General features: G+C 38.0%; 2 protein-coding genes across 4 annotated transcripts in view; both read left to right on the top strand.

The window, feature by feature from the left end:
• The window catches only part of LOC146562775 (ras-specific guanine nucleotide-releasing factor 2), a 45,469-nt gene extending 40,178 nt beyond the window's left edge, over positions 1–5,291 (top strand). For all 3 annotated transcript variants that reach the window (XM_085294914.1, XM_085294913.1, XM_085294915.1), the window contains 7 exons: positions 581–684; positions 963–1,047; positions 1,160–1,357; positions 1,720–1,799; positions 2,218–2,335; positions 2,428–2,496; positions 3,095–5,291. In XM_085294914.1, the coding sequence (XP_085151040.1) occupies positions 581–684; positions 963–1,047; positions 1,160–1,357; positions 1,720–1,799; positions 2,218–2,335; positions 2,428–2,496; positions 3,095–3,187 (747 nt within the window). In that variant the 3' untranslated portion in view covers positions 3,188–5,291. The remainder of the gene's footprint in view (positions 1–580; positions 685–962; positions 1,048–1,159; positions 1,358–1,719; positions 1,800–2,217; positions 2,336–2,427; positions 2,497–3,094) is intronic.
• A 7,060-nt stretch (positions 5,292–12,351) lies between these two features.
• LOC146562774 (creatine kinase U-type, mitochondrial-like) lies at positions 12,352–20,405 on the top strand. The gene is made up of 10 exons (XM_085294912.1): positions 12,352–12,509; positions 15,401–15,563; positions 15,868–16,066; positions 16,156–16,251; positions 16,356–16,577; positions 16,690–16,775; positions 18,309–18,432; positions 18,684–18,818; positions 18,938–19,063; positions 20,142–20,405. The coding sequence occupies exons 2-10, from the start codon at positions 15,424–15,426 to the stop codon at positions 20,256–20,258; spliced, it is 1,245 nt and encodes a 414-aa protein (XP_085151038.1). The 5' UTR covers positions 12,352–12,509; positions 15,401–15,423; the 3' UTR covers positions 20,259–20,405.
• Positions 20,406–24,437: the final 4,032 nt, after the last annotated feature.

The following is a 24,437-nucleotide window of genomic DNA, read 5'->3' as shown; positions in this document are numbered from 1 at the left end:
TGTGTCAGAAAGGACATCCAGCATCCACATATTTGATGTGGATGCTGGATGTGGCGCTACCTGCTCTGGCAACCCAATAAGGGAGGAGCTTATTTAGCAAGCTTTAATCTATCTACTCTATCTCCAGTATAAAAAGAGAAAAAGTAATTTTCTACATAGCTTAAATGTCTTGTTTTGCAATACCTAATTTTATGGCTTTGTTCATGTAGTTACAAAGTATTACAAATTTCTGCGAAATACTTTCACAGTTATCACCACCTGTTGCACATGATGACAAAAAAAATCACAAGCACTGACAATTTCCTAGATTGGATCGGTTATCTCTGGAAATCACAAACAAATAGACGTATTGGGTTTGTAAATTGTGAAAAGCGTCTGTCATTCACAGTGTTCTAAGCTCTGGGCAGAAGGGGTAAATAGACTCTGTGCTGACAGTGATGCTAACCAGGGACTGTCAAATGTCATAAACCATATTTATCACAGCCTGTCTCTTTATTAGATATTTATATCTCACTATCTCACTTCTGTTTGGGGTCATTTGTTTTTATGTCTTTGTCTCTGAATGTGTGTGTGTGTGTAGGCGGACTGCCCGAAGGCAGAGTGTTTTGAATCTCTCTCAGCGATGGAGCTGGCTGAACAGATCACTCTGCTGGATCACATCGTCTTCAGGAGCATCCCTTATGAGTCAGTCCTCTCATGAAACCCAGTCAGTCCTCTCATATGTGATCTGCATCAGGTCAAAGAGACATAAATCCCCTTTATGGGCACTGGGCATGCTTTTAGAAGGACATAAATGAAAACTAATGGTATTTTATTTCAACTTTAGAACTCCAAACATCAGAGAATAGATTTGCACTTGCTTACCATCTGATTTCAGAGGCATTAGAAAATGAAACTTATACTCTGCTATACTTGAGTGTGTGTGATCTCATTTGGGTATATCTCTGTCTTCCCTCTCGAAGAGAGTTCCTGGGCCAGGGATGGATGAAGGTCGATAAGACAGAAAGGACACCTTACATCATGAAAACGAGTCAGCACTTCAATGATGTAACTTCTTCCAATGTGTTTAAGCACCATTTTTTTCCAGACTCTTCTGTAAAGATTCAGTACCTATAGCTCTTCATTAATACCATACTACTCTATTCTTTTTCTTTTGAAGATGAGTAACCTGGTGGCATCGCAGATTATGACCCATACTGATGTGGGCTCAAGGGCCAACTCCATTGAGAAGTGGGTTGCTGTGGCAGACATATGTCGCTGTTTGAACAACTACAACGGAGTATTGGAAATCACATCCGCACTCAATCGAAGTGCTATCTACCGTTTGAAGAAGACCTGGGCTAAAGTCAGCAAACAGGTGGGGTAAATCCTGAACAACCCTCTCTGTATGCAAAACCTGAAATACTTGTTTAAAGATCTAAAGTGTATAAACACTTAATCTCATCGTGAAGCACTAGAAAAAAAACATCTTTTGTCCAAAATGTTTACAAATGGGAATTCTTTCATTGGCACTGATACTGTACCATTAGAGGGTTTCAGAGAAGAGACGAGTGCTTAATCGCACTTAATGTTAATAGCGGTAAGGTTTATTGTCTGCTCTTTACTTAATCCTGATAACATTCAGCAGACAGGCTGCCTGCAATGCTATTCATGGCTGGAGAAAGTTTCAAATCTTGCCATTTTAGATCATTATAAATGCCTGTTTGTGATCTTTTCCAGACTAAAGCCCTGATGGACAAACTGCAGAAGATTGTGTCCTCAGAAGGACGATTTAAAAATCTGAGGGAGACGCTGAAAAAGTGAGACTTTGCATTTGTTTTTAAAATACCATCATATGTAAGAAAAAGCGCAGCACAATGGTGCAGTGGTTAGCACTGTTGGCTCACAGCAAGAAGGCCCTGGGTTTGAATCCGTCATCTGGCCGAGGCCTTTCAGTGGCTTCGGCTTTATTCTTTAGTGGGTTAGATTATATGGTGATTTCAAATTTCCCATAGGTGTGAATGTGGGAGGGAATGGTTGCCTGTCTCTCGGTGTTAGCCCTGCATCACACTGGCGACCTGTACCCTGCCTCTTGCTGTATGATAGCTGGGATACACTCCGACAACCCTGACAGGGATAAGCAGGAGAGAATAGACGGACGGACGTATCAAAAAATGAGTTTTTATGGACTTGGAAGCAAGTTGATTTGTATGCTATTCTTTAACTCTCTCATTCCAGTTGCAACCCTCCTTGTGTGCCATATTTGGGAATGTATCTAACAGACTTGGCCTTTATAGAAGAGGGAACACCAAATTTTACAGAGGAGGGTCTTGTTAACTTCTCCAAAATGAGGATGGTAAGCGTGTGTAAATAAATGCACTGGAAGCAGATCATCTTGAGGTGCACGCTGTTAAGTCAGTATTAAGATAAATTCCATATTTTATGCAGATATCTCACATCATCAGAGAGATCCGACAGTTCCAGCAGACGCCGTACAGAATAGAGCATCAGCCCAAGGTACTTTTATTTTTAATTTTTATCTGTACTACCTTTCTTTATCTAAAGATCAAAAACATCACAAGGCATTATTTCATTTAGACGACATGCAATTATTATTACTTAAACAATATAATCAAAGGGCAGGATAACATTTAAACTGTCAAAAAGCTTCTAAAATAATAAAAGAAAACTAGTCTGAAGAAGTGAGGTTTGAGAGTGGTTTTAAGGAATTCGTTTTGCTTGGTTTGACTGCACAGATTATTCTTGGATGTGCTTGTCGTGGCTCTTGTTCTGAGAGGATTACTGAAAATCCCTTTGATATATGGGTAGTCTTTTTTTTTAAAGAATGCATGGAACAATAGAAACCATCCCAAATTGCCCAGTCTCCTGTTTTTGCTCTAATGTACTCATCTTTCAAACAGGTATTAGTTGGACCAACCAGAAAACAGATTACTTTAATGAATAGCTTATTTGCAAAATCCTATTGGTGTATTTCCTGTGAGATCATCTTATAGTCAAAATCACATCAATCTTTAATTGAAAATAAATAATTGAAGCTGTAGCCGTAAAGATATTTTAATCATCATGCCTGTCATCCATATTCGATTATAACCAGGTGACCCAATACCTTCTGGATAAGACTCTGATCATGGATGAGGATACACTTTACGATCTCTCCCTGAAGATAGAGCCCAGGCTTCCCGCCTGAGTTAGAGCTGTTTGTGGCCTGTGGGAGCCTGCTGAACCTGGACCCCCAAAAGGGCAAAATGCCCACGTGATCTCATCAATCAAGAGAAAGTTGGAAGAAGAATTTTCAGAGCAACTTGGAAATAGAATGAGATTTGGTCTAAGGAGACAGATATCGATGCATGCGGTCAGTTGAACATGTTTGAGAGCTTTACAAGAGAAAGGGGAATATAAGAATGAGAAATGCACCTGTAAGGTTGTAAGACAGCTCGTCTTCAAGGGGAAAGAGAGGTTGCATTGTATGAAGGTTTTGAGGAAATTGCATGTCATAGTCTGGTGCACATGGCATCACACTTCCTGAGGCAGCCTGAGAGTGCAGGACAGGGTGAGAGAGAGAAGTTAATGGATGTAACAGAGATGTAGCATATACAGATAGTGTGACAGAGAGGTGTTTGAGCTTACGTCTCTGTACTATTGTCTGTGTTCTTTTGCCTGTGCATTTTCCGTGCCATGTCCTGTGGAGCAAGACCCCTAAAATGCTTTCTGTCATGAAGGTCACTGCATAAAACTTGCATGAATTCAGCTTGGGATGTAACTGTCTAAATTGCCTTCATTCTGACCCCTGATCCTCTGCTTAGCATGCACCGCTTTTGCCAGGGTGACTTCTTAAGCCATTATGCATCCTCAGTGGGCTGAATGCGTCAAAAGCCTTTAAACCTTCACATATAATGCAGAAAGACGAAAACGAAACACAAAATGTGATATATTTTAATGAATTTAGATTTTTCCCTTGTTAAGCAATTAATTCTATATTTATTTGTGATTGCTTAATTTGGTTGACTTTTTTTTAAAGAACATATGAATGATTAAAATTAAAACATTTATTCAGTGCCTTCCACTAGTGCAGGTCAATCTCCCACATTCCCAAATTGAAAATTTGCAAGCACAAAGTTTTATATAAATTCAAATTTAAAATATTAAAATTTTATTTAAAATTAAGACTGTAATTTTACTCATTCATTTCCTTTTTTTTTTAAGATCGGACGTGTCATTTAGACTAAACAGTAGCATGTCAGTGTAATGTAGTAAAGCCATTGCAGCATCCAATGAGCATATATCTCCCTCTACTGTTTAAATATTGTTATAACCTCTGCTAACACAAAGCTTTGCAGCATGTGTGTGCAATTTGTTTGTTTTTTTGGCATTTATTGACTGTCAGCTGGGCTAGTGGGTGTCATCACTCCTCTATGTGTAACTGGGGCAACTACAGTCTAAACTGGGACAGTACACAGTGCACTCCCTGAGATGTAGCTTTGCTTGATTGAAAGGGTGATCGTTATTTACCATGCTATTTATTTCAGATGCTGTATTTATATTATTTTTTGTATATAGTGACTTTACACATATTGTACGATTGAAGAAGAAATAATTGGAATTGTTATGCTGTGAATACTGATTTTATTGTTGTTGTTGGGTTTTTTTCTTTGTCTCTGGTTTTCATGTTGAATTTTAATTTTGCATCGGAGGCTCTTGTATAGGAAAAAAAAATCTGTTCAACTTTATTCTAAAAAAAATGCCTTTTGAAGGTTAAAAAATGTAGCACTTCAATAATCAGACATTGTTTTCTGTATTAATGATATGATAAGTATAATTGTCCTGCATGCACACAACAGCTGCATGTTGTGCATGTCTGACTGGACGCTTCCTTTACCTTCTTCCTCTGCTTCTCTATAATAATATCGTCTCTGTAGCTGTCAGGAAAAAAAAGAAAGGTATAAAAACAATACTTTGTCCATCGAATCAGGCACGTTTGTCTCTTAGTGTACCTCACAAAGTTAAGCCTCTTGGCTGTGTCTTCTGCAAAACTAGCTGTTGTTATGCAGTAGCAGTGTTGCAACTTTTCTCACAGAACAATAACCTTATTCAAAATCAATTAGAGGAAATGTTTCAGACTTTGCTCTTGGGAAAACTTGCCCTTTTTCACTGCATCTGTAATTCTGAGTGTCTGTTTCACATTAAAAGTGTGAGAATACAGTATGCTATGTTTGTATTGTAATATTATCTTTGTGTTTATTTGTTTGCATTTTCATGTGTGGGTGCAGGGGAAATAAATTCAACATGCCTTATACGTTTGCATATTTCTTTGGAGTCCTTAGTAAGAATTTCAGTAATATTACCACTAATGCTGAATCCACTTCAGCTCCTTTCAATAATGCATCAAAAAATATCACTAAAATAATGTGGCCAAACTTTGTAAAACCAGACACCAGAAATAGATTTTAATTCCAAAAAAAAGTTGGAGACACTGAGTAAAATGTAAGTAAACGTAGAATGCAGTAGCTTGCAAATTTCAAACTCATTGTTATGCACAGAAAAAAATGTAAACAAAAATTTCATGAAAAATATTAGCTCATTTTGAATTTGATGGTAGCATCATGTCTCAAAAAAGTTTGGATGGGGCAGCAAAAGTCTGGAAAAGTAAGTGATTCTAAAAAGAAACAGCTGAAAGGACATTGCTGCTAACTAGGTTAACTGGCAACAGGTCATTAACATCGAAAGAGCATCTTAGGCAGAGCTTCTCAGAAGTCAAGATGGGCAGAAGTTCTCCAACCTACAAAATACTGCATCTAAAAAACTGTACATGTAATATATTATGTACAGAATTTTTCTGCTGTTGATCCAGGTTCAGATCACCAGTCCTCCCTTACACTAGCCACCTCCTCCAGCTGATCCAGGTGGACACTGAAGCATTCCCAATTTAGCTGACAGACATAATCTCTCCAGCTCCCTTTCTTCTGTCCTGGGGCCTCTTCCTGGTAGCTGAACCACCTCAAGTTGCTCCTTTCACTGTGCAGTGAGTAGTGAAAGGAGCAACTTGTAGTGGCTTTACTATGAGCACCTCCTGACTGACAGAGGTCCTCATTCTATACCTACACCAGAGTCCAGTCACCCTTTGAATATTATTCTATAATGTTGAGTCTGGCTATAGAATAATGTTCTTCAATGAAAGAACTATTCTGGGAATCTTCAAAAATCTCTGTGCACAAGAAACAAGGCTAAAATCAATATTGGATCCCTGTGATACACAGCATTACAAACAGGCATGAGTCTGTCATGGCAATCACTGCACTGCACTTCCAGAAGTTAATGTCTGTGAACACAGTTCCCTTGTGCCATCCACAAATAAAGGTTAAAGCTTCATCATGCAAAGAGGAGGCTGTGTGTGAACAAGATCCAGAAATGGTACCATCATTTCTGGGCCAAAGGTCATTGGAAATTAACTGAGGCAATATGGAAAACTGGTTTGTGGTCAGATGGATTGAAATTTTAAATTATGTTTTGAAAAGAATTTACTGTGTCCTTCAGACTCATATTTCAGCAAAAACAATGCTAAACCACATACTGCACCTATCATAACAGCATGGCTTCGTAGTGGAAGAGTCTAAGTGCTAAACTGGCCCAACTGCAGTCAGACCCTTCACCAAATAAAAACACTTGGTACATAATGAATCAAAAATATGGCAAAGCATACCCAGGACTGTTGAGCAGCTGGAATCCAACAAGAAGGGAACAACATTCCTCACCCCCAGCAACTCAGTTCCCAGATGTTTATGAGAATAGGGGATGCTACATAAAAGTAAACATGACAGACTTTTTTCCCCCAGCTGTGTTGTGGCCATCAAATTCAAAATGATCTAATTTTCTTCTTAAAATTGTATATTTTCTCAATTTAAATATCTGACATGTTTTTTTCCATTATGAATCAAATACGAGTTTATGAGATTTGCAAATCATTGCATTATGTTTTTATTTACATTTTACACAGCATCCCAACTCTTTTGAAATTGGGGTTGTGCATATCGAATGTGATAGTGCTCTTCAAATAATGAATAATTAAGTAATTTAAAATGTTGCAGATTCACATTTGAAGCATTGCAATAACAATCAACACGATATTTGAAAGTCTAAATCTCTATCCTTGTTGTCTGGAGATATTTCATGCAGATCTTGGGATATTTGCAGAGAGTATGACCTTGAATTTTATGAAGATGCCCCTCTGTATAATTAATTTGCTCCAAGCCACTTTTTATTTTGATTGTTAGGGATACAAGAATGTGCAAAGCATGCTATGAATTTCTATTCGGATATGCTTCAGGCTGCATTGCTGCTTCTGATGAAGAGTGCTCTATCTTGGGACTAGTGCTGAAAACAACAAGTACAGTTCATGCATACAGTATTCTACGTTGGCCTATAAAACCTGCTTACATGTGCGTAGTCCTTTGTGAAAGAGTAACCAGGCAGCTCCGAGGCAAACATACTCAGTGCACTGCATGGAGGATGGTATTTTAAGAGCATAACGGTTTTTTTCCCAACTGCTTTTTTTCTTTCACTTTTTCACAAAATTACAAAGTACTACTGACTGCTTTGCACTGATGTTCAGAGTGGTGCACAAATGAAACACTCTCATCCACTGTAACACAACATTATATTTTAGGAAAAAAGTATACTTCTTAGTGCCACCTAAAAACAAAGCGCTACAAGTTCTATATGTCAGTGAAACAACTGTAATCACTATATCTGCCTCATAAATGACAGGTTCTGACTCTGAATGATGACCCATGACTGTGGTTGTCCTGCCACCATGTGGTCACAACTGATTTTGCGTCTTCATCCACCAGTACACACATCCATCAGCCAAAGCTCTGGACCAGGGCTGCCCAATCCCAGTCCTCGAGAGCTACTATCCTGCAGCTTTTAGATGCATCCCTAATCCAACACAGCTGAATCAAATGGTTTGATTACCTCTTCAGCATGCCATCATGTTTGGCAAAGGCCTGATAACAAGCCATTCATTTGATTCGGGTGTGTGGGAACAAGGATGCATCTAAAAGCTGCAGGACGGTAGCTCTCGAGGACCGGGATTGGGCACCCCTGCTCTGGACACTCAAGCATGGGCTCAACAAGACCATCAAAGGTAAAAGATGTATTATCTGCCCCTTTTAGTACACTTATAAATCTTATAAACTGGTAAATGACTAACTCTTTTTAATATCTATTTTTGTCGATTTAGCCTAAAATACGGATCTTATGGTGATCTGCAATTCTACACTGGCTGTGGAGGTGAAGAAGAATAGTGAACAGAACAATGCAATAAATGAATGAATCGTTAAATATGTATGTTAGTCCAAAGTGCTTTGAGTGGTCTGCAAGAATAGAATAAGTGCTATATAAATACCAGTCCATTATATTCAGTTTAATTGTGGGTGACATATTTAATTCTATGTAGTGATTGTATGCTTCATGGACACGTATTATGTAGTGGTTAATAATTGTCTTAGATATTCTGAAATTAACAAGTATCAAACTAGAGAGCATTAAAGCGGTGGCTGCAGCTCAGGAGATAGAGCAGGACATCTACTAATTGGAAGGTTTTGGTCTGATTCCTGACCGCTCCAGTCTGCATGCCAAATATCCTTGGAGAACACACAATCCCCAAGTTGCTCATCCATACTTGTGTGTGAATGTTAGATAGGAAGCTGTTAACCCTTTCATACATGAATTATGACAACAACCAGGATACTTTTCTTAAGTATTTTTATTCACCTTCAGGCATGAAAATATTAATAAAAATACTTAAGAAAAGAATCCTGATTGCGGTTGTCATAATTCATGCATGACAGGGTTAAAAAAAACAATAATTACAATGAAACACGTCATACATCTATCCATACATCCACCCATCCATTTTCTTCCGCTTATCCAGGGCCGGGTCGCGGGGCCAGGGGGCAGCAGCCAAAGCAGCCTGTGCTCTGTTCCAGTAGCTCAGGAACAGAGCGGGAGGGAGAGAGGGAGAAAGAGAGCCAGGGACAACAACGTCACATTAGAAAGGTATAGTGATCATCCACAACTATTTTCAGTTGCAGATGATAAAGGATTCAGAAAGTTTATTCACGTAGACCTATATGACAAAGAATGTGCATCTTCTTTTTGTTTTCATATTTTAATTTAGATTTAATTGTGTTGTGGTTTGCAGTGTTTTGTGTTGTTTCACTTTAAATTTGTTTAAAAGGAAAACGCTGAAAATTTAAATAGTTAAAAGTTTAAAATGTAAATAGTTTTTTTTTTGTATTATATGATTTATTTATTTTATTTTATGTGGAGTGAATAAATAAAAATATATTTACGGTGGGCCCTAGAGACAAAGCACGTACACATACAAACCCCGAAACACGTACAAACCCCGAAACACATCCAAACTCCAAAACATGTAAAAAAACACAACAGCAGTGCTCCAGGATGCTATAGGGGCAGTGTTGAGCTTTTGTTACCTAGTGGCTACACAAGCCAGGAAGTACCAACGACTGGATTTGGTGTGTGGTAATAACAGGTAAATGTACTTTTTTAAATTTTTTTTTATTTGAATATATATGAGTGACTGTGTATAAATACACAAACAATACACATATACTTTCAATTGTGTAATTTAAGTGAGGTAGCTGTTTTGGAAGTTCGGTTAACTCTAGGAATGTGTTTTGGAGTTTGTACGTGCTTTGGAGATATTTATATATAAACATATTTAAATAAAACCACAGGTTTGTTTTTTTTACATTAGTAATTCCTTTTGTGCATAATTTCAAATTGTTGTTCATAATAAATTAATTAAAGCAACAAAACAACCTGAAGAGCCGGTTGGGAGCCAAAAGAGCCGGCTCTTTTTAGTGAGTCGAGTCGAAAGAGCCGGTTCTCTAAAAAGAGCCGGAAATCCCATCGCTAGTGAGCAGGAGGACAATTCAATTCAATTCAATTTTATTTGTATAGCGCCAAATCACAACAAAAGTCGCCTCAAGGCGCTTTATATTGTACAGTAGATCGCACAATAATAGATACAGAGAAAAACCCAACAATCATATGACCCCCTATGAGCAGGCACTTTGGCGAGAGTGGGAAGGAAAAACTCCTTTTTAACAGGAAGAAACCTCCAGCAGAACCAGGCTCAGGAAGGGGCAGCCATCTGCTGCGACCGGTTGGGGTGAGAGAAGGAAAACAGGATAAAGACATGCTGTGGAAGAGAGGCAGAGATTAATAACAGATATGATTCAATGCAGAGAGGTCTATTAACACATAGTGAGTGAGAAAGGTGACTGGAAAGGAAAAACTCAATGCATCATGGGAATCCCCGGCAGCCTACGTCTATTGCAGCATAACTAAGGGAGGATTCAGGGTCACCTGGTCCAGCCCTAACTATATGCTTTAGCAAAAAGGAAAGTTTTAAGCCTAATCTTAAAAGTAGAGATAGTGTCTGCCTCCCGAATCCAAACTGGAAGCTGGTTCCACAGAAGAGGGGCCTGAAAACTGAAGGCTCTCCCTCCCATTCTACTTTTAAATACTCTAGGAACAACAAGTAGGCCTGCAGGGCGAGAGCAAAGTGCTCTAATAGGGTGATATGATACTATCAGGTCATTAAGATAAGATGGGGCCTGATTATTTAAGACCTTGTATGTGAGGAGCAGGATTTTGAATTCAATTCTGGATGTAACAGGAAGCCAATGAAGGGAAGCCAAAACAGGAGAAATCTGCTCTCTCTTTCTAGTCCCTGTCAGGACTCTTGCTGCAGCATTTTGGATTAGCTGAAGACTTTTCAGTGAGTTTTTAGGACATCCCGATAATAATGAATTACAGTAGTCCAGCCTGGAAGTAATAAATGCATGAACTAAGAGACAGGATATTTCTAATTTTAGAGATGTTGCGCAAATGGAAGAAAGCAGTCATTATATTTGTTTATTATGGAGGACCATGGTCTCATACATCTATAGTAACATTAAACAACCAGTGGGTGGCAGTGTAGGGAGTGACACATCAGTGTCCAATGTTGTGGTTTATGTGCAAGTATACCATCAACACTGACACAAATACAAGAAAACAGTCTTTGAATAGCTGTCCACTGTAGTGACCACTGTGTGTGAAAGGGTTAAACACAGAAAAAAAGTCAATGGGTGAATGAGGTATGCAAGTGCTCAGGTAGAGTAGTAAAAGGGCAGTGAGCACCTAATATCTACATTTGAAGAAATAACAGACATAGAGAGGAAATGCTTTAATCAATCAGTGATTGTTTTTGGTTTACCCAGCAAGTTAACATATCAAAGTGAAATTTAAATATCAAAAGGAAATATTTTTCAATTGTTAGAGGAAAAAAATCTAGCAGTGCTGAAAAGGAGTAGAAACAGAGCGATTCAGGCCTGAAAAAAACAGAGTGAACAAGAAAAATGGCATGTTGTGTATCTCAGACAAGTTGAGCTAGTGATAAAGTCATCATTCATACTGTTGTTGAGGGGATGTGGCAAGTTGTTAGTGTGGGATCTACTGTCAGTTTTTAGTGTGGATAAACAGACTGAGGGAGGGCAGCAGCTTTAGGTTGTAAGCAGTTGTCTCTCAGCGGGCATTTTACAGCAGATCAGCCAACACAACTCCTGTTTTTGAGGGACAGATGGATGACAGTTGAAGTTTATGACAACACTGTGACAATTTGTAACGCCGAAAGAGAAGGGAACTGAATTTGGAGAGACAATCGCTATGTAATGATGAATATGTAGTCTAAAAGGTTTAACAGAAATGGGTCTTTGACCGTATATTTGACTAAGCCATCCAAGTACTTTTATTGTACAATGGCAAATGTTTGCTTTTGCCACACGTAAAATAACAACAACAAAGCTGGACTTTAAACTAAGTAATGCAAAACGCCAGTGAGCATCACCAGGAAATGCTAGAGCATTTTGAGGACGTGCAGATATCCAACCACACAGGTGAAATGTCCGTGCCCCAGTTTTCAATCAGTCCTATAGGCTAAATATTCCTTTTGTACTTTGTCTTACACGTGGCAAACATGCCTTTCAGTGCCGGAATGAACACATTTATAACAACAATAGTAAATATGATTAACAAAAACTCCAAAGCAAATTATTTTGATTGTATATTAAATGTATAGAGCAACCTGACAGCTATATTTCAGCAGAAGCAGACTACAGCTGATTGATTAGCCTGCTTTTGTTATTCATGTGCGTGAGGGATGGTGCAAATTTCAGCTTTGTATGGAAGACTAGGTGAGTTTTTATGTATACGTGAAAGCACCCATGGCTGGTGTAAAGAGGCAGGCAGACAGACATGATGACTGACAGCAGAAAGAGGATTTTCAGTCTGTTGCCTAGTGAGAGGCTAATCCTGAGCCAGTGGCCCCGTCTTCCTCTGATCCCATCCCTGTTCTTCTGTCTGCTCTCACTCTGCAGGTTGAGCTTCGTTGGACTGAGCTGCAGGATCTTCTGCTACCTCCACTCTTCAGCTATCAAAAGGTAAGTAATTGATTCTGCCTCCAGAATTCACATTCTGAATTTTTTTCAGCTCCTTTCCTCATTTATGTTTCCTGTTTGCTCATGCACCTCACTTGGAAAAGTGCAGTAGCTCTCACATTCATTAACAGACTATTTTATGGATCACATGATTTTTTTTCAGTTCAGTTTGATACATTTTTGATGTATTTTTATTATTCTATAATAGAAATACTTTGATTATCTTTGTTTGATATAAAAAAAAATTCCAATCCTTTTACCTTAAATTATTATTTACACCACACAGTATAGTCTACACACAGCCACTTGCATTAAGACCACTTAAGCTGCCCTCTATTCCCAGCCATCTGCTACTATTCTGCTTAAATGTTATTCTTTGTCAAACAGCCAGCAATGTCTCCTGCACCTACATTTACTTTATATTTCTTTATTTTAAAAAAAATCTGCAAATAACCATTTGTAGACTTAGCAGTATGTCTTTATCAAGGGTCAAAAGGTGCAGGTGCCTCCCACTCTACTTACTATGCACTCCCTGAGAGAAATCCCTTTAATCCAACTTTTCTCCTTGACTTTAACGTGGCCTTAAAGACCTTTACTCCACTTCTTGGTCTTTCTTGGGTTTCTTGAAGAATGTCTGGTTTCTTTCTATATGTTTTCTTCTGTTTGTCCTGTGCAAGCTTGGCCTGTTTGAGAAAGAATCATGTGTTTTCCACGGATGAGCTGAACTCTAAACTGGCAGTTTAGCTTAACTTCACTAACTTACTATCAGTCTGTGTGCGTGAGAGAGAGAAAATGATATGATTTGTGACTCCTAATTTCAGACAAGAAAAGAAATTCACTTTTGTAATATAGGTAATCTGCAACAATACAGTAATATCACATCTAGTTCTCTAATATCGTGTTAATATGTGTTGTATATATAATGCTATAAATAATTTTTAACCCATCATATTTTTAATTTAAAGTATCTTAAAAATACATAAAAATAAAATAAACTGTGCTTCTTTGCAAGCTCTGATTAACAGACTGAGGAGTCTTGCAAGCAACTACGAAAAACATCATTAGGCAATTATTAATATGGTCAAGGCACCCAATCACAAATCACCTGATCACCTGAGCCAGTGACTCTCTTTGGGTGACCAATCAGAAGGCTGCTGTATGCTTCACCAGTAATCCCATCACACAGACTGCAGGCGTATCTGTTACTTAAGCAGTTCATAGCTTAAGGCTATTAGTGGTTTTGTCTGAGTATGTACTCACGAAGAGCGAATATGTGTTAAGACGTCTTAATTTAATATGTAAACTTTAAGGGATTGCTGAACTTTGTGACAGCATGCAGAAAAATACGACGAGCTTCAGTCTGCAGCACAGACTTGTACAAATTATTAACGCAAATATTCTGCTCAGCTGTGGAGGTAACTACTTTTTCTGCTCTCCTCTCGGTGCTGTCTGGTTTAACCATCTGATTCCCAATTATCCGCTTTCCCTGAATGCCACCTGTGACCTTCAGGAAGGATGCCTGTAAAGTTCAGCTTTCGTTAATAGCGATGGGATTTCCGGCTCTTTTTAGAGAACCGTCTCTTTCAGCTCGACTCGCTAAAAAGATCTGTTTTGTTGCTTTAATTAATTTATTATGAACAACAATTTGAAATTATGCACAAAAGGAATTACTAATGTAAAAGAAAACCCTGTGGTTTTATTTATATATGTTTATATATAAATATATACAGTGGCCCCTAGAGACAAAGCATGTACAAACTCCAAAACACATTTCTAGCATTAACTGAACTTCCAAAACAGAGCTACCTAGATCACTTAAATTACACAATTGAAAGCATATGTGTATTGTTTGTGTATTTATACACAGTCACTCATATATATTCAAATAAAAAAAATTGTTCATTTACCTGTTACTACCGCACATCAAATCCGGTCGTTGGTACTTCCTGGCTTGTGTAGCCACTAGGTAACAAAAGCTCGACACTGCCCCCTAGCATCCTGGAGCACTTCTGTTGTGTTTTTTACGTGCTTCAGAGTTTGTACGTGCTTTGGAGTTTGTACGTGCTTTGTCTCTAGGGGCCACCGTAAATATACTTTTATTTATTCACTCCACATAAAATGTAATAAATAATTCATATAATACAAAAACCACCTGTTTACATTTCAACTTTTAACTATTTAAATTTTCAGCGTTTTCCTTTTAAACAAATTTAAAGTGAAACAACACAAAACACTGCAAACCACAACACAATTAAATATAAATATGAAAATATATGGAAACAAAAAGATGCACATATGGGCATGCATGAATAAACTTTCTGAATCTTTTATCATCCGCAACTGAAAATAGTTGTGGATGATCACTATGATCACTATACCTTTCTAATGTGACTTGTTGTCCCTGGCTCTCTTTCTCTCTCTCTCCCTCCCGCTCTGTTCCTGTGCTGCTGCGAGTGTAACTACCGCCCCTCCCCCCTCTTCCCAGCGCAAAGCATAAGGCTTGCGTGCAGAGTGAAGCGGAAAAAAAGTGCGAGAGAGAGGGTGAGATAAAGAAAAAAAATCCACGGGAGCCGGCTCACGTCGTTCACTTCAAAGAGGCGGCTCTAAGAGCAGTTTCGTTCGCGACTGACACATCACTATTCGTTAAACGAGAAACTCAGCATGCTGTACGGTAGTGCATGAAAGACATGGCCTGAAACAGTCCAGTGAGATTGTAACCATTACATTACATTCATTATGGATTTTAATACTCAACTGCAGTACATTCCTACACAAACACAACTTCACGTTTCTTAATCCGCCAGACTGAAAATTGGAATTTTACTATCCAGGGCCAATAAATTACAATTGAGAAGTTCTCGAAGAGTAATCTTTGTCATCTGCACTTTTACCAGATAACAACTGAGACCTCACAAGCATGGCAAGCTCTTTCACCCGTGTGATTTCTGGCCGTAACACGGCAGTGATGTTGGCCATGGGAGCTGGCACGCTGACATCCGGATACCTACTCAGTGACAACATGGAAGCTGCTGAGAGGAGAAGGCTCTATCCACCCAGGTACTTGAAAATGAGTGTATATGTGTGTATTGGTGCCATAAAGTGAAGGGAGATCAAACTGAGAGTTGTCTAGCTAACTGGTCAATCAAGTTATTGCATGAATCCAGGCCTACATTGCAGGATCGCTTGGCAAAACTTTCTTTGAATTACAGCAGAAAAGCAGATAGCAAAAAGACTGTTTTTCCCCAATACAACCAAAGCACCACGACAAGTAAATTATTTCAAACAATATTTAGATGGTTACAAGCCTGGCTATGAAAATAATTTATTTGTATAAACATTGATTTTTGTTAACTTTTTACAGTGCTGATTTCCCTGACCTGAGGAAACACAACAACTGCATGGCCTCGGCCTTGACCCCAGGGATCTATGCACGTCTGAGTGATAAGACAACACCCAACAACTGGACCCTGGACCAGTGCATCCAGACTGGAGTGGACAACCCTGGACACCCCTTTATTAAGACTGTGGGAATGGTGGCTGGGGATGAGGAGACCTATGAGGTATGCGTTCAGATTTGCACCATGTTGATGTGGCTTCCATCCGAATAAAATGGGAAATTATATGTTTGATTCATTTTTATTTTAATCAGGTGTTTGCTGAGCTTTTTGACCCTGTTATTAAGGATAGACACAATGGCTATGACCCTCGTACAATGAAGCACCCGACTGACCTGGACGCTTCCAAGGTTATACTTTCTTCTGTTCTCTGCATCACATCATCTTGAGCATCCATGAGTCCGTGTATTAACTCTTACATGCCTAACATAACCTAAAGCTTTGTCGTCCTCAGATCACCTCAGGATTTTTTGATGAGCGCTACGTGTTGTCATCTCGTGTTCGTACCGGTCGCAGCATCCGTGGACTGAGCCTCCCCCCTGCATGCACGCGCTCCGAGCGCCGTGAAGTGGAGCGTGTGGTTGTGACCGCTCTGGCTGGCCTGAAGGGAGACCTTTCTGGTCGATACTACAGCTTGGGAGATATGACTGAAAGAGAGCAGCAACAGCTTATTGATGTTAGTGAAGATTTACACATTTTTAGAAGCAAGGTTTATTTTTCTTTTTGTCTTGATTTCTTTTGCTATCTAATGTCCCCGTGGTTCCTGTGTCCCCATACTGGCCAATCAGGAGCACTTCCTGTTTGATAAGCCTGTGTCACCTCTGCTCACGGCAGCTGGGATGGCCAGAGATTGGCCTGATGCTCGTGGGATCTGGTAAGACTAGGAGTACAGTCAGACTAGAAGGAATATAGTGGTTTTGTAGCTCAGTGACCTAGAAATCTAGATTTTGGAGATATTCGAGTTAGAGATTTACTGAAGAATAGTATCCACTTGTTTGACACGTCCAGCTTCCAGGGTGCACTCTGCATTAATGATAACTCAGTTTGCTTCCTGCAGCTTCTCGGTGTCTGTGTGCTCTTCAAGAGGACAAGTTGATTAGAGAATGCACAACAGGTGTCCCAGTTACTCAAACTAAACTATTCCCACAACACTCTGCCCCACATCCCCCTGGAGCTGAGCTAAAATCTCAACCAACCACACATGCATTGCAATTCTAAATTCTTTTCATCACTGATTTCAACATGTTATTTGCTGACATACCACTTTGTTAATTATAACAGATTGATTTGGTGATACTGTCTAACATCAGGCACCATTAGGTATTAGCTGTCACTTTAAGAAAATCGCCAAATTCTGACAAAAGCATATAGCTTACTTTTAAGGGATAATGTCCTGAGGAAAGCAAAGGATTTTAAGTAATATTATGTAATTTTCCAGAGATAATACAATATAAAATGTCAGTGATTATATAACTATTTATGCATTTTGGGCGTGAACCAGTGAGAGAGAGGCTCCATCAGTACACTATGATCAAACACTGGACACATGATATGTGATGTTATCCTGTTATATGTCCTTTAGTAAATTATTTTTTAGTTACAACATACATAAAACACTTAACATTTATTGCAGAAAATCAATGAGAAGCAAGTAATCCATCAAAGAAAATAAGAGAAAACTAAAGAAGATATATCTAAGAGAAAGAATTAGCTAAAAGAGAAAAATAGTTGTAAGCGAGACAGTGTAACTTTTTGATAAATCAAAGAATAAAAATGATATAGATAGTAAAAGGCACCACTTTAGTTTTAAGGAAATAAGAAATTTACTTAAAAAACCCAGCACAGACACTGAATTTTTATTTATTTATTAAGTCTGTTGTGAACAAATGATTAAAATGAGTCAGTCTGTGTCATCTATTTTAACTATTCAATTAACTGTAGTTTGGCTCCAGTGAATGAAATGTCAGCTTTCTGGTAGCATAAGTCCTAGTATTGGCTGATTTTTTTAATGTGTATATTTTCCATCTTGCCACCTTATTTCTGCTACTCTTTTTCCAGGATTTTTTTTCATTCATAAACATAAAGTTTATAATACATGTTTGTTAGTATTCTTAGACCTGTACTAGTAGCTCCAATAAAATCAAAATCAGTCACTTAAAGTCGAGACTTAATACCATATTATGCTTTTCAGATCACATTTTTAAAAAAAAAAACCTCAAAGCATCTTTACTTGCATCTCTCCTCGTCCTTTTTTAAGAATGTTATTTTTCTCCCTCACATATGCTTTTTTAATTGTTCTTATGTTGAATGTGACTGAAACTGATTCACTTATATGCCCTGGTGTCTTCACAAGAAAATATAAATATAGTTTTGAACTGGAGTTTAATTCTTTTTTCTTGACACGCAGGCACAACAATGAGAAGAACTTCTTGATCTGGATCAATGAAGAGGATCACACAAGGGTCATATCCATGGAGAAGGGAGGAAACATGAAAAGAGTGTTTGAAAGATTCTGCAGAGGGCTGAAGCAGGTATACACATCTCTTTATCTTTGAATTATCGTTGGTCCAGTGTGAATTTTTCAAGTGAAATGTTTATCTATTAATTCAATTTATCACAGTCTTTTTGTCATTTCTGCCTACAAGACTGTGAGTCTATAAACTAATCTTTAGCAGAGTGACCAAAAATCAAGAAACAAAGACTTAGATTAATTCAGATCTTCAAACTAAAATTTTAGTTCAGAGATCTGATCTAAGATCTGAGTATTTATTTTAACTTCTAGGTTGAGCATCTAATTCAGGAGAGAGGATGGGAGTTCATGTGGAATGAGCGTCTGGGCTATATCCTCACCTGCCCCTCAAATCTTGGCACGGGACTCCGGGCTGGTGTGCATATTCGTCTGCCCCTCCTCAGTAAGGTAATTCATGAATCATAATGACAGTTCATCTCACGTTAACTCCAAACACATGCACATGATGTCACGTATTCTTCGTGTATCTGACAGTAACTTGAATTTGTTTGGTGTTTATGATCTAGGATGCTCGCTTCAAAAAGATCCTGGATAATCTGAGACTACAGAAGAGAGGCACGGGAGGTGTTGACACAGCCGCTACCGGAGATACCTTTGACATCTCTAACCTTGACCGTCTGGGCAAGTCAGAGGTAAATCCTCAGGGAATGAAGACAACAGCTAAAGAAAGTAAAGCTCAAAAGTGAACAGCAGGCAGAGAGAAACAGAGTCAGATGGAGGAGAGCAGACATTTGTAGCACAGCAGGTGTAAGCTTTGAATAACTGTACCCCATGCTGTTCTTTAATCTGTAATCCAGGCAGGGGTGTGCCAGTGAAGGTTAAATGGCTGCTTTTTCCTGAGCAGAATGTCTTTGCAGGCTTTGGCAAATGCTGTGAAAGGACCTTAGTGTTTAAGTTCAGGGATATAGTGGGGTGCTGTGGTTACTTCCATTTGGGCCAAACGGGGCAAAGTTTGTGAATGGCCTCAGGGGAAGCCCCTGCCTGAAGAGGGTAATCTCAGGAGGCACAAGTGTAAAGGTTTAAGTTAAATTTGCCAGAGCGTCACATGAGCCTTTGCAATACAGTTAATGCTAACCAGGTGTGTACTGGTGTTGGAGGGGTTAATAGCAAAGAATGGCAATCAACAAAACACACAGTATCTTAGCTGAACTTCAAGAAAAAGTTCAAGAAAAAGCTAAGATCCATTTTATTTTGTTTGTTTGATATTAACGCCATCACAGACTTTGTTTGATCCAGCTCAGCTTAATATTGCAATGCTTTTATTTCTTATTTCTTTTGTGCAGTGTACACAAATTATAACCTCACAAGTACATACATTGGTGGTGTTGTTTTTCTGGTATTTCACTTAATAAGTTAGAACTAGTTTAAAGGTCAACAAATAAATACTATGATTGTGTTTGTAACTCCAGACTCTCGCCATATGTTATATGGAATCAGTTAAAAAGGACTGATTTAAAAAATAAATGCTTTATGTTTTTTTTATCCAACCAAATAACAAAAAACAATTTCATTTATTTCATGTCTTTCAACTTGTGAAAAGAGCTACTCTTTGATATCAGTACTTGTAACATTCAGTTATATCCAATAGAGTTTCAGGATCAGATACATGTAGCGATGAACCGCTGAGTTACAGTTAAAGGAAACCTTTATAATAACTTTGTACATGCTCATAATAAAATATTGTTGACACTGACTACGTTGCATTCACAGGTTGAGCTGGTGCAGTTAGTGATTGATGGTGTTAACTACCTTATTGAATGTGAGAAGAGGCTGGAGAGGGGGCAGGACATCAAGATCCCGTCCCCGGTTCCTCAGTTCAGGAAGTAAGAATCACCTCGACTGGGCGGTGGGCATCCTCCGATCACTGATCATTTAACTAATGTTTATTGCATGTATAACACTGTACTAACTTACATGCAAAATAAATTCATTACATGTACACGACTTCTAAAACGAATAAACTCCAATGATGAATTAAGTTTTGTGTTACTGGTTGGTGCTTTTACAACTTTGGTGGTATTAACAGCCTTTTAGACGGTAACTGCAAAAAAGGTAACTTGTGAACAAAGGAAAATTATTTACTCAGCATTGTTTATAGTTTGACTCCATTCAGTTTCAGACACCTTCATTTACTTCTTTTGCCTGTACTGACTTTCTGAGAGCTTGCCTTTGTAATATGCACCCATATAACAGAAATTAAAAAGTCTAACACCAAAACTGATGCTAATAAAAACTATATTAAAAGCAAACATTTACAAACAATAAAAACGTAACTAAAACAAGCAAACCTGCTCTGAAAACAGCAATAAAATAGCACTTTTTATACATTAATTCAATACTTTTATTGTTATATCTGAAGATTATTGGTGTTTGTTAATCACATCTTATTAATATCATATATATGTATCTATAATGTAATAAGACATGCTCCTAATTTCTTAACTATAAAGCTAAAATGCCACAAATACAAAAAAGAGAGAGAGAGAGAGAAACAAGAGAGTTACAATGATTAAAGTATAACTCATAGCACTATAAAATATTGTTAATGCTCACACTTGACCGCCCAGCGTTCTGCTAGTTCCTTCTCTTTTCCAGACACAAGGGGAAGAGGAGCATTGTCTGTCGTGGCTGGCTGACTCAATAAGAACGAGCTATATTGGGCAATAATGTCATGACCTTTACAGCTCTATAGTTAAGTGCTGAACCCTACTTGTCCTGAACTTTAACTCACAAAGAAGACTTTATTATTCTTACAGCGCTGAGTCCACATCGCTCTGATGACTAGACTTGTTTCTGTCTATAAACAAGAAATAAAAATATATCTGGAATAAAACAAACAGAATGAATGAGAATAAAAAGGAATGACATGCTGAAGTTAGCGCGACATTCTAACCTCAACCTCTCAAATGCCTCCTACACAAGGCCTTTAATCCAGGAGTAAAAGGCCAAGCTTATTAGTGATGGCTGGACAGAGCAGACAGGCCAAACAGAGGTGAGCTGATTTATGCCTTATATTGACAGTTTCAACTTTTGTGGAATCTTTTGGCGTGATGAAGGAGCGATTATATGTTATAATTAAAGGCATACTGCCAAAGTAATTGATTGAATTTTTTGGGTGAGTTGTCTCTTTAAATTGTGATGCTCTGAGAGACTCTTCCTTTTCTGGGAGCAGATTAATGACGCAGATCTATTAATGCTATTATAGACCAACAAGCTCAGACCCTGTGTGTGTGTGTGTGTGTGTGTGTGTGTGTGTGTGTGTGTGTGTGTGTGTGTGTGTGTGTGTGACTGTTGTGCTAGAAAAGAACTGTTGGTGCCGTTGTTACAGTTTGAATTAAGCTAGAATTTATTTGATGGATGCTAAAGCTGGCAGGTATCATGGGTGCACTTGTGTTGTGTCTAACCTACAGTGCTATTAACGTCATTGCAGACTTTTTAAATTTTCTGTTTCAACTCTAATTCATTAGAAATTAAAGTGTTTGGGTGTGGCAGCTTCAATCACTTCACTTAAGTGTTTTGGTATGTACTGCACAAACACCAGACAAATGTATGGTTTCACTCAGGATAATTAAATTCTTATCAGCACTGGAATTCCTGGAAAATGGGTTGATGATGAATTAGTGGAATTGTGGAGAGCAACATTTACAATAAAGACCAACATTAAAGAAAGACAAGTCAAGTACCCAGACATAAAAAGTTGCTGGTACAAAGCCAAAGTAATGAAATAATGCATTTTGAAGTCATATAATGCGGAAAACAGTGGAGAAGTTTCATTTGACACCAAAGGTCTGACAGGTTTCCAGTTCTCTGCGCTTGCACATTTGATCAAAGACCCACAGTGAGGCTGTTTGTGTCTGTTGCTTCCTTCTGTATGATACTGGCACCAGGTAAGAGCATTTACGACCAGCATCCATTTATTTATTTATTCAGTTTTTTCTCGGTCTTTGTAAACTGTTTTTGTTTGCCTTCAGTATATGGATTAATGTGTTACACCTGCTTGGGTGCAAATCCTGGCAGCTGTACTCGAATATGTCCTCTGGGTTATGACTACTGCTCCACCACCCTAGGTAGGCTTCAGTTAACACGATGAGGGGCCCTAATGTTTGCATTTTCTAACAGCATACTTGGCCAGGTCATGTTTGTTGTCTTTCTCTGTTACAGTTGCTGAAAATATGATCACCAAAGAGTGCTTGAGAAGAGATATGTGCAACATAGCTGATTCTTTGGGTATCAGATGTTGTAGTGAAGACCTGTGTAATGGAGCAAAGCAAACTGGCGTCTTTGTGCCTCTGCTTTTAGCGCCATTGGCTATTATTACACTCTTCATCTGAAGGTCATCATTTTTATTTTCATGCCTTCATAAATTTAAATCTCCTTTAGTTTTGTAAATTTTTCAAAAATGAAGGAGAACACACTGGTAATCAAATGTATTTGTAGCTAAAAGGAAGCCATTGAAATCTAAAAATGATCTACTGAGAGGATTTTTGATTTTGATTCTGTTTATCTGCAATTATTCTGATGACAACCTCTGCAGTTTCTCTAATGTTTGATTCAGATACTGTATATTTCAGATGTTTGTTTTCTTTTATTTATATTAAAACAACAACAACTTTATCTTCTTCAGACTTTTTATTGTATAAAAATGTAATGTATCTAAAGTGATGGATTGAAAAACCAAATAACAAAGCATTCATCAAGAAAATTGCAGCTAGTTTATTCAGACAACATATTCTCCATCTGGTACATAGCATTGCCTCATTACCTGTGTAGTAATAGAAACCATGCAGCAGAGGGCAGTGTAGGAGAAATCAAATGGCATCTCTCTTGAGATTCCTGAGCTTATCAGAGTTATTGGAGTCATAGAAACTATATAACTATGATCAGATCTATTGAGTGTGTGAATCAGCTTTTACATGCAAACTATGATGACAGTCATTTGGCTTCTTGTATTTGGCATTTTCTTATATAAATATGTTCTACTATTAATTTAAAGAGCTGTTCATTGCATTGACTCTCAGCATTATTTTTGTGCTGCATTCCTCCTGATGTAATGTGATAATAATCCACTGTAGCACTTATAAAATTACATAATGTTACCTTCAAAATGTGCAAGCTAGTGATCTCCAGTATTTACAGACTTAGATATTTATAGCTGTGCATTATAATCTAATTTCTCAAAGTGGAGCCAGTAAATGAGCAGTTCTGCAGTTCTGAAAGAGAAAGTTTACACCAAGCAGGGTATTACTTACAAAACTCTATTCAAAGTGATTTATTACATAATGAATGTATTGATGAAGAAAAGTTCAGAGTGCTTTTTTCAATCAGTCTTGAGCCAATACAGAGTGAAAAGGAAAGAAACTGGAATTTGGCCTTGCATGCACCTAAGATGCTGAATGTTACTCTTCCTCTTATAGTTATGTGGAAAATCTAATCTTCATGATTCAAGAAAATCATTCTTTGATTTTGGTTAAAATTTGGAAAAATATTCACAAGTAGAAAAATACTAATATTTAAGTTTATAAATTTCTTTAGATCAGAAAACAGTTCAAAGATAACTAAACCAAGGGTTGTCTACAAAACCAGTATCCACTGGTTTCTGGGACAAGTAATAATCATATTTAGACAAGAGGACTGAACAGTAAGATATCAGCTCTAAAACACTAAGCAAGCTGTGTCTATAAACCATGTGGATGTAATGCACAATAACTAATTGGGAAGTAAGATACTAATTAAGTACTACAATTAGACTCACCAAAACTGGACTACAGACTTCTAAAAAGCTCTGTACTGTAAGACATTATATTTGTCAGATAATTCGAGTCCAAATTAGTGACTCCAATTAGATGAGGCTACCGCTGCCTGTGTCCACACACCTGTAGATCAAAGCAGCAACACCCCTACTTTTAACATTGCACATACCTTAACAGTACTCAAACGGACAAGTTCATGGACAAACATACAAGCCAATGCAAACCTGTCAAAAATTGCAATTCCTTCCTTTAGGTG

The sequence above is a fragment of the Mchenga conophoros genome, linkage group LG12 (assembly GCF_057382185.1).
Source record: "Mchenga conophoros isolate Kocher_MC1m ecotype Shallow Benthic linkage group LG12, M_conophoros_male_GT1.1, whole genome shotgun sequence".
NCBI lineage: Eukaryota > Metazoa > Chordata > Actinopteri > Cichliformes > Cichlidae > Mchenga > Mchenga conophoros.
This window is presented reverse-complemented; position numbering and strand designations above follow the sequence as displayed.